General features: G+C 43.0%; 2 protein-coding genes across 2 annotated transcripts in view; one reads left to right on the top strand and one right to left on the bottom strand.

Moving 5' to 3' along the window:
- Positions 1 to 13,180, bottom strand: part of zzef1 (zinc finger, ZZ-type with EF hand domain 1) — a 32,064-nt gene extending 18,884 nt beyond the window's left edge. Inside the window, exons 1-31 of the mRNA XM_054625365.1 lie at positions 12,594 to 13,180; positions 11,604 to 11,748; positions 11,301 to 11,495; positions 10,942 to 11,125; positions 10,630 to 10,829; positions 9,699 to 9,909; positions 9,453 to 9,569; positions 8,393 to 8,571; positions 8,056 to 8,154; positions 7,852 to 7,943; positions 7,599 to 7,744; positions 7,250 to 7,355; positions 6,788 to 7,006; positions 6,058 to 6,149; positions 5,700 to 5,920; positions 4,989 to 5,122; positions 4,847 to 4,917; positions 4,636 to 4,750; positions 4,340 to 4,505; positions 4,014 to 4,135; positions 3,796 to 3,918; positions 2,985 to 3,154; positions 2,795 to 2,876; positions 2,503 to 2,704; positions 2,126 to 2,259; positions 1,761 to 2,001; positions 1,530 to 1,609; positions 1,330 to 1,420; positions 739 to 1,225; positions 491 to 655; positions 55 to 174 (exon numbers count right to left, since the gene is read on the bottom strand). Of these exons, the coding sequence (XP_054481340.1) occupies positions 55 to 174; positions 491 to 655; positions 739 to 1,225; positions 1,330 to 1,420; positions 1,530 to 1,609; positions 1,761 to 2,001; positions 2,126 to 2,259; positions 2,503 to 2,704; positions 2,795 to 2,876; positions 2,985 to 3,154; positions 3,796 to 3,918; positions 4,014 to 4,135; positions 4,340 to 4,505; positions 4,636 to 4,750; positions 4,847 to 4,917; positions 4,989 to 5,122; positions 5,700 to 5,920; positions 6,058 to 6,149; positions 6,788 to 7,006; positions 7,250 to 7,355; positions 7,599 to 7,744; positions 7,852 to 7,943; positions 8,056 to 8,154; positions 8,393 to 8,571; positions 9,453 to 9,569; positions 9,699 to 9,909; positions 10,630 to 10,829; positions 10,942 to 11,125; positions 11,301 to 11,495; positions 11,604 to 11,748; positions 12,594 to 13,031 (5,147 nt within the window). The 5' untranslated portion in view covers positions 13,032 to 13,180. The remainder of the gene's footprint in view (positions 1 to 54; positions 175 to 490; positions 656 to 738; positions 1,226 to 1,329; positions 1,421 to 1,529; positions 1,610 to 1,760; positions 2,002 to 2,125; positions 2,260 to 2,502; positions 2,705 to 2,794; positions 2,877 to 2,984; positions 3,155 to 3,795; positions 3,919 to 4,013; positions 4,136 to 4,339; positions 4,506 to 4,635; positions 4,751 to 4,846; positions 4,918 to 4,988; positions 5,123 to 5,699; positions 5,921 to 6,057; positions 6,150 to 6,787; positions 7,007 to 7,249; positions 7,356 to 7,598; positions 7,745 to 7,851; positions 7,944 to 8,055; positions 8,155 to 8,392; positions 8,572 to 9,452; positions 9,570 to 9,698; positions 9,910 to 10,629; positions 10,830 to 10,941; positions 11,126 to 11,300; positions 11,496 to 11,603; positions 11,749 to 12,593) is intronic.
- Positions 13,181 to 13,269: 89 nt separating this feature from the next.
- Positions 13,270 to 15,472, top strand: LOC129113856 (neuferricin). Its single transcript, XM_054626339.1, has 4 exons — positions 13,270 to 13,584; positions 14,227 to 14,367; positions 14,898 to 15,084; positions 15,232 to 15,472. The coding sequence occupies exons 1-4, from the start codon at positions 13,302 to 13,304 to the stop codon at positions 15,404 to 15,406; spliced, it is 786 nt and encodes a 261-aa protein (XP_054482314.1). The 5' UTR covers positions 13,270 to 13,301; the 3' UTR covers positions 15,407 to 15,472.
- The last annotated feature ends 58 nt before the right edge of the window (positions 15,473 to 15,530 follow it).

The raw sequence follows: 15,530 nt of genomic DNA, 5'->3' as shown, positions 1-15,530 counted from the left end.
TTTTATTTTAGTGAATCATGTGTGAACGTGGTACGTTGCAGAATATAAGCCTACTTTTCATTGAGGCTGCTGAAGCCTTGTACTGCCTCCACCAGCATGAGCACCAACTGATGGTAGGAGCGCCTCACTTCCTCTCCTAGCTTCTGCCCGCTGTCTGACAACTGAGAGAAATAACTGAAAAAGAAAAAGCAAAAATACATTTTGAGTGAAATACCACATACAGTTGTATGTCAGCATACTTTTTTTCATAAAACTTAGTTCCTTATCAAATACTTTCCATACTGTCATCAAGACCAGAGATCAGAGCAATATATCTTAGCATATCTACTATCTCTCTTTGTTTAGAAGGTAAGAAACAAATCTATACTGTTTGGGACAACGTTGTTCAAGATCACAAATATTTACGGAACTGTGCTTGACTCTAGTGTTAAAAAAAAACTATTTCTTGTTGTTCCACGTAAACTGAAATCATTTTTTCCAACAGCAGCACCTTGTGAAGTCTTTCTGGCATGCCAGCAGCTCCTGCAGGAACAGGATGCAGGGGGCTTGGAAGAGATGCGGCTTTCCCAGGGTATGTAAACACTGCTGAACCATCTCCAGGACTTTGCACACGCTCAGAGCCTGGGCTTTGCTCATGGACAGGGTCTGCAGGATGCTACAGGAGGAAGATTTTGGATGATTTTAACCCTGTATGGTACAACAACACATATAAAAAATAGAAGACTTGAGGACAGTCACCTTGCTGTTGTGAGAGCCTGGTCCTTTATAAAGTTCAGGATATGTTTGAGTATCGGGTAGCGATCCTTGACAGCGGGGGTCATGCGGGGCTCTTCTATAGATCGACAGGACAGGAGGCGTAGGCGGGCCCGACTGAATGGGGCTTTACGGGGGAAGGCGGAGGGTGAGGCTGGATCCCCTGACTGGGAGGAGAGGCTCTCTGTGGAGCCTATGTGGCCTTGTTTACTGTGCCCACAAGTAGATGAGTTTTGCACTTGAGCACCGGAGGGCTGGCTCTGTCCCGCCCTGGCATCCCCACCCTCCTCAGACCCTGAAGTCTGTTGTCCCAGAGTGGAGCAGGCCTGGAAGTCTCCTTCCGAGATGGAGCTTGAGCGGATGAGTGGAGCACTGCTGCCCTCTGCAGCTTTGGAAGAGTCGCTGTCCTGGCACGGTACTCCACAAGGGGTGAATCTGAAGAGCAAGAGGCTCTTCTCAATGCACACGTCAGCTACACAGAAAAAAACATAACAGACATCAGCAAAATGATGATTAACAGATAACAAAGTTGGTGAAAAGAAACGATGGGATTTGACTATTAGCAGGAGTAATCACCTAGTGTCTCCATGGAAACCTCATCGTGACCTCCTTCCTTCTCGTCAGGTACATTCATTTTGCTAACGAGGTATCTCTGTTTCATCTCCAACTGACAGGAAAAAAAGACATCATCAACATAACAGTTCAATAACATAATGATAAATAAATCTCAGCAGCAGATAATAAACAAAGATATGAATCATGTCAATAGCACTCACCATCCATGTTCTGATGCTGTCCGACAACAAATACACCTGCACAAACTCTTCACTTAAACAGGATTTACAGTCCTGATTAACTACTCATGCCAAGACAAAACAGAAGGGAGAAATCAACTCAGACAAGTTATTCAGCAACAACCCAGAACTACCAGGATACAACACAGCAAGAAATAAGAAATAAATAGAACAGCTTTTGCTCTGTGATGACCGATTATAGCCAAGCATTACCATAGGTCTTCAGGGCATGGTTCAGGGCTGGTGTGTGGTACACCATGACTGCCCAAATGGCATTAACGGCTTGGTCGGCCTTTGGCCCGACGGCAATCTCGTTTCTCATTGGCTGCTTTTTGAAGGACTGCATGAGGGTCTTCATCAGCTTTGTCCTACTGTCTGTCGGTTCCAGGGAAGGGTTCCAACGGGCAAAGTCCTCCAGGAAGCTCATCAGCTCATCAAGGGTCCATGTATTTGTCTACCACACAGAAAAGCAACACAGTATTAGAGCGCCACCTAGCTGCTGAGGTCAATAAGCAACAGAATAAAGAAACCTGAGAATGGAACCTCTACATGACTGGATACAGCAGATTTGACAGTACCTGGTCTGTGGGTGTTTTAGTCTGATTCGTCTCCCTTGTTTCACACAACCCGTGTCGCAGAATGGGTTTCCATAAAGGAGAAGACTGAACATGGGACATTTTGCTCGGTGGAAGGTCCTTAACGGTGCGTATCTCTGGAATAGAGAGCAACTCAAAAACATCAGCATTTCAATCTTTCACAGCGGGTCGGAGAAACAATCGAGTATGATATCATTCTGAAATGGTCTGAAATGACTGCTTCTAAAATCCAAAGCATGTTTCACAAATCCCTAATTTTCCAAGATCTGTTCATGTAGAACCAAAAGATTAGAAAGATCTTAACTCTGATCCAACAAAGTAGCTCCCAAACTTATCTTTGTTAAAGGATTAATTCTCACCATGGGGGGACTTCAGGGCGAGAGTTCTGGAAGCGAGGCGACCCATCAGGCGAGCCACCAGCAGCTGCAGGTCTGACATCCAAGAAATAGTGATATCTGGCAAGCCCATGGCAGTCACGGTGAACTTGTAACCCCACTCGTTATTACTACTATCAGAGTGGAAGAGGAACTGGAGTTGAGGGCCGGCGTCAAACGTCACCTTCTGGAGGAGCAAAGAGATGCAGTAGACACGTTTAAAGCAACAACTGTGTTTCACCTGGAGACAACTGAATGGTTTTTTGCCTTATCTTACCTTTGGCCACTTCTCACTTCCAACCTTCATGTCGTAACGGAACTTTCCACCTCTAGAATCTGTGAATTCTAGGTAGTCGTATCTGTGAAGATCAAGAGCAGAGAGGAAGGGTTCAAAATAAAACTAGGGATTAAAAAAAAGAATTAAAAAAATAAATAAATCTGAACATGTCATTTTTCACATCATTCACCTCTTCTCTGTCTCGCAGTGCTCGTCAAACTCCACCTCAAAGGACGTAGCACCGGGGCAGGCGAAGATGTTGGTCTCATGGCGGCTATTCTCGTAGTTGTGAGGGGACTCCATGTTCCAAGTCCGCAGCACCACTGGCTGCTGGGGCTGGTGCCAGCTCTCCTGATCCACCTGACAGTTACATGGTATGCAATTCATTTTACAGTCAATGGTGGAATGTAACTTAGTACATTTCCTCAGGTACAAATTTGAGGTATTTATTCTTAACTTCTGCATTTCAATTTATCAAGTCAACGACATTTAAGAAGTAAATATTCAAAGTTATTACTGCACTACATTTAGCCGTTACTGGTTACTTTACAGATTAAGAATGTATATGCAAAACATATGATGGGTCTATAAAATATGATGCACTGTAATAGATTTTACTACTAAACAGCATATGACTTTGTTCCAATTAGCTCCACTTCTACCAACTACAACAGTTAAATATGACTTACACATTCAGTAATAATCAAATATTATTTTTAGTAGGATAACACTATACTTGTACTTTTTATACTTAAAGTACATTTTGCCAGTAACCCTTACATTATTCTACATTGGTGACAATTTCAAAGCAGGACCTTTACTTGTCATCAAGTATATTTATATTACAGTATGCTACTGTAACTTAAGTATTGGATCCAAGTACCACCCTCCACAAACAAAATACTGGTGTGCATTTTCACCGCTCCATTCATACTGATACAGTGAGATGAGAGGCTGTATACATTCTGGTGCACTAAGGTCTAATGTCAGACTGGACTGACCTTAGAAAAGATGTCTCCAGTATCACTGGACAGGCTTTTGAGTAGCTCCACCAGAGAGGAGAAGCTCTTCAGCAGCACACTGTGAGGGATGTCCAGAGAGCACAGCTCCAGGAGTAGAATCATCTGCCAGGACCACAACAAATATCACATCCAGTCAGCACAATCAACTTTATAACTATGCAGGAAGGCAATTCTAAATCATGAGATAAGTGTATTACCAGCTGTCTGAAGACCGTGGCAAGGATGGAGCTGCCGAGTTTGTCAGTGATTTCAGCACCAGTGTACCTCCCCAGCAGGGAACCAAGAACACCTTTGATACTTCCCAGGAACTGATCCACATCTATGAAATAGCATTTAGTCAGCATTTCCTCTTGTCCACTCGACGATGAACTTTACTCAGTGTTCTTAATGAACCATTATACAACTTCTCTCCTCTGTTGGGCCTTCGCATTTGACGGATCAGCACCAGGCTGTGTGCTTGTACAAACACAGAATCTAACCCTGAAAATATGAAGCTGTAACTGCACATATGGCAGTATCTCACATTTTAGTAGGATGCCTCTGGCCAGCTCCATAGCGATGGGGGTGGAGGCTCCCACTTTGAGCTGTAGGTAGCACCAGGAGATCAGGCTACCCTGCAGAGCCCAGAACAAGGACAGCAACACTGCCCTGCTGGCTCCACTGTTCTCATCCACCATCTTTACCTCACACTGAGAGAAGGGACACAGTTGAACAGAGAGGAGAATGAGAGAGGTACAGGGAGAGACAGAGAGGGTTGTTGATAAATGGTAACAACGTAATGAAACAATTGAGACATTGTGCGTGCGACAGAGGCCTCACCTCTCTTGTTGCCACCAGTAGCAACGTCTCCATAACTGACAATATTGGACTGATGTCAAAGTCGGAGGGAGCCCCCTTAGGTGGGAGCAGCAGAAGGCCACTTGGATCTTGGTCACTGCACAGGAAAAAAACACAGCTGCTGCTGATCCACTGTGATCTGGACTTGTACAAGAATATGATATTTGGGTTTGTACATGTACGGTGTCCTTACCTGAAGTAATTACAAAGTGATTCAAACGTCAACTTCACAGACTCTGGCTGATCCTGCTCTGTGATATTTTTCTGCAAAAGGCATATTACATCATCATTATCATATAATTATTATCAGATAATTATTATTTTCATAAACTCACCATCATGTGGAAGAGTTTGTCCCGCCTGACGTGTTTATCGGGGAAGAAAACAGCTGCTCCATTAAGAATGGCCTTGTGTGCTTCCTTGTGCAAAGCTTTTTCCACTAAGGTCTCACCCTCTGGACCATCCACAACTGAAACACAAACATCTCACGTTTTATTGATGCATAGATTCTCCACAAAATTCTTAGACATAAATCACGACAAGCCACCACTGTCCATGGAATCTCTACTAAGAAATTTAATCATTTAAAGTCACTACAAGAAGTTTTTAACTGGTTATGAAACAGTCCAAATTTAACATGGATGCCTCTATATGACAAAATTGGCAAAAAAGCGGTAAAACAAGAGTCAACCTTGGTCAGTTAATCAACAGATGGAAATAATTGAGTTATTTGAAAGAACTCAAAACCAATCCTGAATTGTCCCTCTTCATATGTCTATTTCATTTATGAAACACTCTGTGGGACGTGGTTTCACATCAACATATGAATTTACGTTGGTGGCAAAAAAAAAAAGTTTACCTTGTATTAACATCCTCGTATTTAGGTTATTTTCTTACATAGCCACAAATACAGATACATTACCTCATAAGATAAGATGAGAAATTAAATTGTTATGCTTTGCTATCATTCCTATGCATCCTGCAAACATACATTCATTCATTTTCCATAACAGCTCGAATTTGTATGAAAGCTGGGAGGTTCTTACTGAGGCAGAGGTGATTGTAGAGTTCACAGACCGCCCTAACAGATTCAGACGGAGGCTCTGCACTGCTGGACGTGGATGGACAAGTCCCTGCTGTGGCCCCTTCATCCGGCCCTCTGCTCTCCTCTCGGCCCCGGGGCTCCAGCGGGTTGGGCAGCATGGGGAAACAGTTCTGCATCAGCTGGAGCAGCAGGACTCTGCTCTTCAACACCTCCTCTCCCTCACTGTGAAAAACACAAATGCTCTATTACAGGAGAGACCCTGATATGCCTGCATGTGTTCCAGTAAATGAGCCTGATCAGGTCAAATGGTAATTTAGCTGCAGTACAAAAAACCCAGCAGTGAGAGTACTACTACTCACATCTCCCTGAGTTTACTGTAGAAGTTCCAAAAGAGGTTCAGGCCCAGACTACTGAAGTCCAGAAGACACTTCTGCTTGAAGGGAGAGGCATCCTGCAGGTGTGAGAGGGTGAAAGTCTTCAACAATAACAACAACAAAATAACACAGTAGATAAATCATCATAAATATAAAGAACCCCTTTACCCAAAACAGTTCAGCAGTACAGTAAAAGAACATGCGGCTCTAAGAGGGCAGACTGATCCATCATAAGTAAATTAAAGAATGTAGTGAAGAAATAGACAACAAATATAGAAGTAAGTTTTTAAGTCTAAATACCAGATCAGGGTCAACTCTCTATTTCAGGTCGGTACTATGTTAAATGCTAATAATTCTCATATTGTTTCCTGACACAAGGAGATGTTCATGCTTGTTCTCTGTCTCTCTAGTCTGAGACAATTTTTTTAGTAATAAGGGGAAAAATGTTGGAGGCCATTTCTTTCCTTTTTTTTTTTTTTTTTTTTTTTTTTTTTTTTTAACACAAGCCCACCCAAGTCACCATTGCAGTGTGGTTCCATGAAACACTTTAGCAGATATCTTACAAATAAAATATGCTGGCACACAATATGTAATGCTGAAGATTAAGAAACATACCATTTTTTCAGCTAAAGAGTGGTATTTCAAGGTAATAACACAATAATCTATTCATATTATTGATATTTAAATGATTACTGCAGCAGTGATTAGTAGTCACCATGTCACGTGTAAGCTGCTGTATGAAGAATAGTGTCTTGTTAAGTAGACAAAGGCCAGTGACAGAGTCACAGTCGAAGCTCTCTGTCTCTGGACTGAGGTTGTCCAGGTCTCCGAGCCTCTCTGGTCCGGGACACAGATAGCCACTGAAGGTGAGGGACTGCACTCCAAGGCGCTCAGCAGAGTCCTGCCTGGTGCGGAGGAATTTTACCATCAGGAACTGGGGAGACAAGGAAAACAGAGAAATGAAAGGTGTGGTCACTTGATAATGACAGCAAAGTAAAAATGATGGCCTTCATTTTGCGTACTTTAGTATTTAGCAGTACCGGTCCTCTTTTTATTGCATTTTGGAAGCCCTTAATACTAAATAATAAAAAATCTCTAAGTAACACACAACATTGTTACGGAAATGTGAACTGTGAAGAATAAGAAGGACAAAATGTGTCCCCCATGCAGTGTGTACCTTTGCAACGCGACACTGCTGCAGCTTGATCTCCACATCGTTCCAGTCATCCTCAAGCTCAAACCAGCCAATCGGCTCGTCCTCTGACTGTGTTGGAATCTTCACACTGCAGGTCAAGTGACAGCATGTGTCAGCCATTCACATAAACCACTAAGGCTGACCCCCTCAGGGGGGCCACAACTCACACACACTCACCATACTTTACCAGTATCGTCTTATTAGATTGTCCTGCATGTAGTTAATTATGCAGCATGCCCTCCTCAATGCTACAACCCCTTTTTGCTAATCACAGCTGTCCTCTAAATAAAATATAAAAACATGATTCAGACAGCTATAAAGAGATCCTTACTTGTCTTGTAAAAACTCTTTGTAGTCCTTGTAGTCCCAAGCGTCATACTTTTTGAACCTCTTGAAATGTTTCTCTGCATCAAAAGCGTCTTCCTCCTTGTACGCAAACACCAGGCCGCATTTTGCACCAATGGCTCCTTTTCGCACCTGATCACACAAACAGGAGAGAGCAGGCGTTATGCCCAGGTATACTACATCACTGTACATTTTTATCAGAATTCTAAATGAAAGGGTGAAATCAAATGGAGCCTCACTTTGATCTTCATCTGAGTGATCTGGAAGTTACTCTGGTCCTCTGTCGACAGGATCACACTGGCTCTCTTTCTGCCGCTTTCTGTGAGAAAACCTATGGGGCGACAAAAGTATTCCGTTATGCTTGAAGGCTTGTTCATACCGGAGTTGTATTAACTTAACGTTACAGTTATCTTTTCGTTGAATTAGGATGGGGTCAGTTCTACCGTCACCAGTGGCGGATTCTGTGAGCATGTTCTCTGGTCCTGACTTCTCCTCTTTACTCTTCACATCACAGGCCTGAAGGTGCAACTGGAGGGGCTTCCCTGTAACAAGACACACCACATTAAGACTCTCTCATTGATTATTTTCCATAGAGGTTATCATTTCATTCCTATACAGGGAAGAAAGGATCATCACACTAAACTGCAGCTTTGTATCAGAATAAGCAATTTTCCACTGAGTAGTCCACTAATGCATCCCCCCCTGTAGGCTAAGCACTTTCTCTCCCTGGTCTAAGGTTTCCATTGGCTTCATGTGAATGAGAGTAAAGGCGGGCGTTACCATTACGATTAAGTAGCCGCAGCCTGACAGAAGCCAAAGACATGATGAGGGTGGAGGCCTTGTACTCCGTCTCTAAATGATCGCTGATGCAGGACAGGGCCTGGAGCACTTTTGCCACGCTGCCTCTGGCCAGGGCAAAGGCCAGGAGGGTCAATTCTGCATCGGGACTCACACAGCAGCTACACAGGAGCAAGGAAACAAACACAAGTTAGTTTGGATGTGAAACTTTTGTCCTATCAAATGATCTTTTGTGGCTCTATTTCAAAGTGTCCGACGTATTTCAGCCAAATAAGTATATTTTCATGCGTGGTTATGAATTCCAAATGTTCCCTAAAATCTTAGAAAGATTGGTTTACATATTTTTAAGTCAATCTTACAACAATACTCATATGTCTATATGTACATCGAAATAATTTTTGGTTGATGTAATAGTTCCTAGTGTCCATGCTGGCTGCCGGATATTAGCTTCAGCTTAAATGAAAGAATGTTTGCACTGGATTTTGTCGCCTATCACTTACGTTGAAATTGCTTTAAGAATATATCTCTTTCTATGAACCACCTTTGTTTGTTTTTTTACTTTATCATTATTTTAAAACATCTAGTAGCAGGAACATTACAAATCAACATTGGGTCAATACTGATTAATGACCAAAAATATTTCTATACTATTTACTCTTAAAGAGTCTGGGTCAAACGGACCACCAGCCACCTCTTGGGTCTCTTATAAATAAAGTATATCTACGAAATGACTACAAAATGTGCTTACAAAAACTCCAGTTAAGACTAACACTGGCCATAATGTATCTTGAACAATGGTGACTGTATGTGTGAATAGACATAGCCTACAGAACTATTGTTGATAATTAACCGGTGAGATTTTTTCCAGTCATGTCGTTGCTGCTGCTGTTAATGATTTACACTCTATCAAATGGAACGGAAATAGTGTTTTATCGCCCTGGTAAACCAATACTTTGATTTTAGCCTGTTTTTATAGCGATGATGTCAGCGTTACGTGGCAGTGATGGGTGAGTGTGCTGATGTAATCCCAGCAGGTCATTACTCTGCTATCCTGAGGAGAAATCCATCCACCTCCTCCAGGATGTTCAAAGAGAAGAACTTGGGGAACTCTGTGGACGACGGTGTTAGGGACAACGGTGGCATGTGTCGTAAGGCTTTTCTAGGAGAAAAAGCAACACACACAAGAAAAGCCCTCAGAACCCAAGCATTGGACAAAACGCTACACATTCCTGCATTCCTTTTATTTATTTTTTACTACATATGCAAAACATTAAGGGGTGTGTCTTACTGTGTGCTCTGAAGGACAGTCTGAGCCAGAGCAGGGTTGGTCTCCATGGATGCGGTGACCAAGGAGGTGAGGAGAGACAGGTACCAGATGGCTGAAGCATCCGAAACAGACACCTCTTTACTCTTGGTAATCTGATAGCCCAGAGTCTTCAAGCCATGAATCCGCGTGTCACATCCGTCGCTCAGGCACCGCCTAATGTTAATCTGGATGTCTGTGGTTTGGTGCAGGAAGAGGTAATGCAGTTAGCAGACTGATGGAATACATCATGCAAAAAAATGCCACGATGGGTTGCTGCACACTGAGAGCGCCATAAAATAGATGTTGATTGAGGGAGACGCAAATTAAATCAATTGCAAATATGAGAAACTAAATGCATGCAAAGCCAGCCAAGGAATTATATTTGGCTCATTGGGATTTAGCAAACACACAAACATTCAGCCCCATATTCAACATACATTGATGAATTCGTCACCATCATCTGAACCTCTGCTAGCTATTTTCCTGCTCACAGCTGCCTTGATCAAATCGATCCTCAGTTTCTGTTATCCTCTTTCATACTTCTATAAATCTGTTCGCAAAAACAGAGCTTGTGAGTTTTAGCGTTGCTTCCATGTGGCTACACGTCTAATAAAAGGTGGATGAGCGGCCTTTCGGCTACACATATGGTCTTTTGAGACCTAAGGGAAGAGCTGGAAAGCAAGATTTTATGGAGGCTTGCATGAGGTTTTTACGTGAGGCATTTAACCACCCAACTATCTATGAACCCAGCAGCAGCTGCTCTTCTGTAGCTGACAGAAGCTCTGTCATCACAGCCAGGTTGCAAATGAGAGAGACAGTTCCTCTACAAGTCATCACCGAAGAAACACACAAGCCCCAGATAAATAACCACTACTAACACACTAAGCAGATGGATTGACAGGCAGTGACTCACAGGGGTTTGTGATGTTGACGTTCTCCAAGAGGGCTACGTAGCCCGTGACATTGCTGGGGATCCGGATATCTCTGATCTCCTGCAAGGAACGCCGGTTTTTCCCGACCGCAACTGAGACCAGCTGAGGCATGTAGCTGTGGTCATTAGATGCCACGGCAATGGCCAGACGTCGCAAAACCACATCTGGTTTCATTTTCAACCTGGGAGCAGAAAAGAGAAGAGTTTCCACCTTAAAATACATAGGCACCAAAAACTCAGGCACACTCAACAATCAGCTGCAAGGCCTCCAGTCACAGAGCACACGCCACTTGCCTTATCCAGTGCGAGCGTGCGCTGCCGTCCGACTGCCAGAAAGATGAGGTTTCCCCATTTGTCATCTTGTAGATGTCTGTGACGTTGGATGACGCTTCTATTGTGCTGTAGCACTGTGTGACCACCTTGACTTTATCCACCTCCGGATCACGGTCCAGCTCTGCTCTGTACTGGATATCTAAATCTGAGAGACATAAATACAGATTAGTACGACTCTCTGAAAGATGTGCAGCAGTGGAAGACAGACACAAATGTCTTAAGCTTGACAACGTTTTTAAAACACACGGGAGAACATTTAGTTAAAAGCCTTCATTCAGCATTAGCCAGACATGTTGTTCATCCGAATCTCTGGTGTTCACCTTTCTCCTTCTGCAAGAGGACTTCCAAGAAGTCCTGCACCACACTGGACCTCATGGTGCAGATACTGTTGTAGCCCTCTAAAATAGGGAAGGGGATGGCACTGCTGGGAATACGATTCCTGTGTAAGAATTTAAGGATCTTAGAGGCATGTGCTCCTAACCGGTCTTTGGTCTTGGAGAATATGTCAACAAAACCTGTGGGGGAGAAAAAAGGGTGGGAATTAATTGAATCGGTGACAATATCTATTGAGATAAGGTTGAAGGCAGGGCGAACAATCCTGGTTAACAAATCACATCTCATACCTGGAGTTAGGGAGCACGCCTGTAGCTGTCTTATCACATGACTCAGCTCTCCCTTTAGATTAGCTCCATTGGAGTTCTTCAGTGCAACCAGCATGCTCTCCACGTCCACCACCCCATCCCCCTCTGCATCGAACTGTCCAAAGGCCTGAGAACGGGACAAACACAGTACACAGTGTGACACTTTATATACTACCACACCCACACTATCGCAAAAGTATATGGATATGACTTAAAGTATCCTTCATTCATAGGGCAAATGATATGCTCTGCACCCATTGCTTGTTATTAAGTTGTAAAAAAAATAAAAAAATGTATATATATATATATAAACAAATATATATATATATATATATATAAATAAATATATATATATATATATATAAACAAATATATATATATATAATGTTTATATATATATATATATATATAAACATATATATATATATATATATATATATAAACATATATATATATATATATATATATATAAATATATATATATATATATATATAACATATATAAACATATATATATATATATATATATATATATATATATATATATATATATATATATATATATATATATAAATAATGGTTGTTGATGTCAGGTTTCTAAAGGAAAGGGCAGGTAGCAGCTGAATGCTCACAGGGGTACTGTGGCATTCCATGTCAACCCACACAAAAGGTATACATTCATTAGTCAACCCATCTGCAACCTTTGGTTGAACAACAAAAATGTCAGCCAACAAAGCAGCGTGCTATGCTACCTGAGGCCAAACACAACAACAGTGAGAATAAACATGACAAGCAGTGGTGGCATCAGGAGAGCTGTCTGTCTGACACCCACCATGTTCTCTCATGAACCATCATATCAACTTATCACACATCATCATAATAAGCATGGCAACAGCTAGTAATCATCCAATCCTGATCTGAGACAAGAACAACAACATTTCACATGACACAGTCAGCTATAACTTAAGTCACCTCTTCACACTCATCTCTCGGGGCATCTCTGGTCTCCAGCATCTCACAGAACTGCTCCACATTGACGGACTCTTCTCCTCGGTTCAACCGGTCTTCGAGCCACCGCACCAGGACTCCCTCGTTCCCGGCCAGGACGGACTCCTGAATGGCGACCCCGGAGTCGCTAATGCGAGCCGCCGCTTCTCTCAGCTTCACTTGCTCCAGCAGCACGCCGGGGCTCGGCGGCCCTCCGGCGGGTACGGGCGGGTTACTGGCTCCCCGTCCGCTTCTCCCAGAACCAGAACCACCACCACCACCACCGCCGCCGCCGCCGCCGCCTCCTCCACCGCCGGCAGCGGCCGCAGAGGCCGGACTGTCTTCCGCGAAGCCGGGGCTCTCCGTCGCTACGTCTTCCTCGTCGCCGCTGCCTCCCCCGCAGCCGCTCTCTGCGTTCCCCATGTTGGTTTCTCCGAACCTAGGGTTCCCCGAAAATCTGTGCGGCCCACTGGGTGTCACTTTCGGAACAGGTACGCCGGTCTGTACACAGCCCACCTCTAACCTACGGCCGGAGCTCTGCCTCTGCCGTACGCTACTACCGCATTGACGTGCTTTACGTCAACGTGCTTTACGTCGACGTGCTTTACGTCAACGTGCTTTACGTCAACGCGCATGCGCAGTGGGATTTCAAGTTGACGGAAGCACCTGCGCAGTGCAAACAGAAGGGATGTGATGTTATGGGATGTAAATGGAGCTCAGGATAGAAACGCTTTGATGAATAGCATGCTCGGCTATGTTTTCGTGGCTTTTTTAGCACTGGCAGTTGTGTTCATCCCGTTTGGGACAGGACCAGACGAGGGGCCCCCTTTGCGGCTCCTGAGCAGGACTGAACTATCGCTGCACGACGGGGAGGAAGGCAGCAAGGGCCTCCAGCTGGCAATACTGGGGCAAGTCTTTGATGTACTCAAAGGACACAAACACTACGGACCTGGTGGTGCTTATCACTGCATGGCAGGTAAGGTAAGATAAGATAAGATAAGATAAGATAAGATAATCCTTTATTAGTAGACTTACAACAGCATAGAGTAAAGTGCACACAAGAGACATAGTAGAAGAAGACAAGCTAAAAATAAAAAAATAAAAAAACAAGTATAAATAAGCAGTGCTTATTTAGAATCACTGCCCTAAAAATAATTTATAAACAATATATAACTGTTAATTAGTGAGGTATAGAGGTGCAGGTGGGTGATTTTTTTAAATTCATTGTTTTATTTTATTAGCTCCCAAAATGTCAAACTTTAAGTATTATAAATAAGCAATAAAAAAAAAAAACAGTAGAAAAAACAACAATAACTGAAATATTATATTTACAGACAGAGAAAAAAACAACTATTTTAACTATTTTTAACTTTTTTAACTATTATTGCACAGTGTAATGTGTAATGTATTGCACAGGTTTTTATTGTCATGTTATTATTGTCATGTGGTCATGTGGTCTGCTGGGAGCAGAGCTGGTTGTGCAAAAATACCTCAGCTCACAACCACATGTATATCTTTTAATGTTTAGGGGTAGGAAAGTGGTCAGAAACGGTCTGATGCACAGCGACAGGCTAGTAGGTTAGTATCCCACATACTGTCATGTCCTATATATTTTCAGGCAAAGATGCATCACTGGCCTTCATTACTGGGGACTTCACAGAAAGTGGTGTGACAGATGATGTGTCCAGTCTGTCCCCACTGCAGGTGATGGCCCTTTACGACTGGCTGGCCTTCTATGAGAGGGACTACCAAAGTGTAGGTATGTGATGTTTATTGATAAGGTACAGTCAATAAAAAAAAATGCCAGCATCTTGCATGATCAGATTGAGCTTTATTTAAATTATTTGACATGTAGTGTCTACCATTACTCTGTTTATTATATTTTATTCTAATTGGAGCTGTTGTATTCAAATTCTTCATCAGGTACTTACAGTAGATCTTTTCTTTTTGATTCCTCAGCAGTACTACACGTGGTTATTTTAAAATGTCAGATAAATGAAACAATTAATCCAGTATTACCATTGGATTGGACAAATCCAGAGTAAGCAACATGAGATAATGAGGCTCCTTGTTTCTACAGATCGGTCATAAGCTGAGTCAGCACATGGACAAATCCTGGCGAGCTAGAGCTTGTGTAGTATTTTGCAACTACATAAGCTCATGACTGATATGCGATGATTTAGCAACAGCTGACTTAAGTGGTTCACCTCATTTCTCCTGATCAACGGACATCCTTCTTCATCTACTGTAAAGTACCACCCACCAGCGTTGACCTATGTTGAATTTCAGGTCTGTTAATAGGCCGGTTCTATAGCGAGAATGGGCAGCCCACGGAGGCCCTGTTGCAGGCACAAGCATCGCTAGCAGAAGGCCAGCGAATCAAGACCCAGTCTGAGGCTGAGAGGGTGCACTTCCCAGCATGCAACTCAGAGTGGAGTGCTGCCAGAGGAGGAAGAGTCTGGTGCTCCACTAGGAGGTATGGAAATAGTTCAGGCCTAATTAAATATTAACAAGCCTGCAGGGCATATGATACAATGTTGTGATTTACTGTAATAGTGTGTCTTTTACGCATGGCGTTATTGGTGTCTGGATCGACAGTACTGATTGGTTTTTCCTTCTCCAGTGGTGGAGTGGAAAGAGGCTGGACGGGTGTCCCACGGAAGCTCTTCTCTCCGGGCTCCAGTGGTGTTCGTTGTGTCTGTGTTGAAGACCCGTCTGCAGCAGAGGAAGACCCCAACCTGCAGAAATATGACGGCTGCCCTCCACATGCTGAGTCATGCTCCGTCGAGGAGTTCTAGTCTCTGGGCCAACCTGGGAAATTGAGTTTTTTTTCACTGCCTGCTTTACAGCAGCACAATACTCAGGGACTTTTTTTTTTTTTTTTTTTAACTTATTCACAATAAAGAGGAAAGGAAGAAGAAA

The sequence above is a fragment of the Anoplopoma fimbria genome, chromosome 24 (genome assembly GCF_027596085.1).
Source record: "Anoplopoma fimbria isolate UVic2021 breed Golden Eagle Sablefish chromosome 24, Afim_UVic_2022, whole genome shotgun sequence".
In the NCBI taxonomy this organism is placed as follows: domain Eukaryota; kingdom Metazoa; phylum Chordata; class Actinopteri; order Perciformes; family Anoplopomatidae; genus Anoplopoma; species Anoplopoma fimbria.
This window is presented reverse-complemented; position numbering and strand designations above follow the sequence as displayed.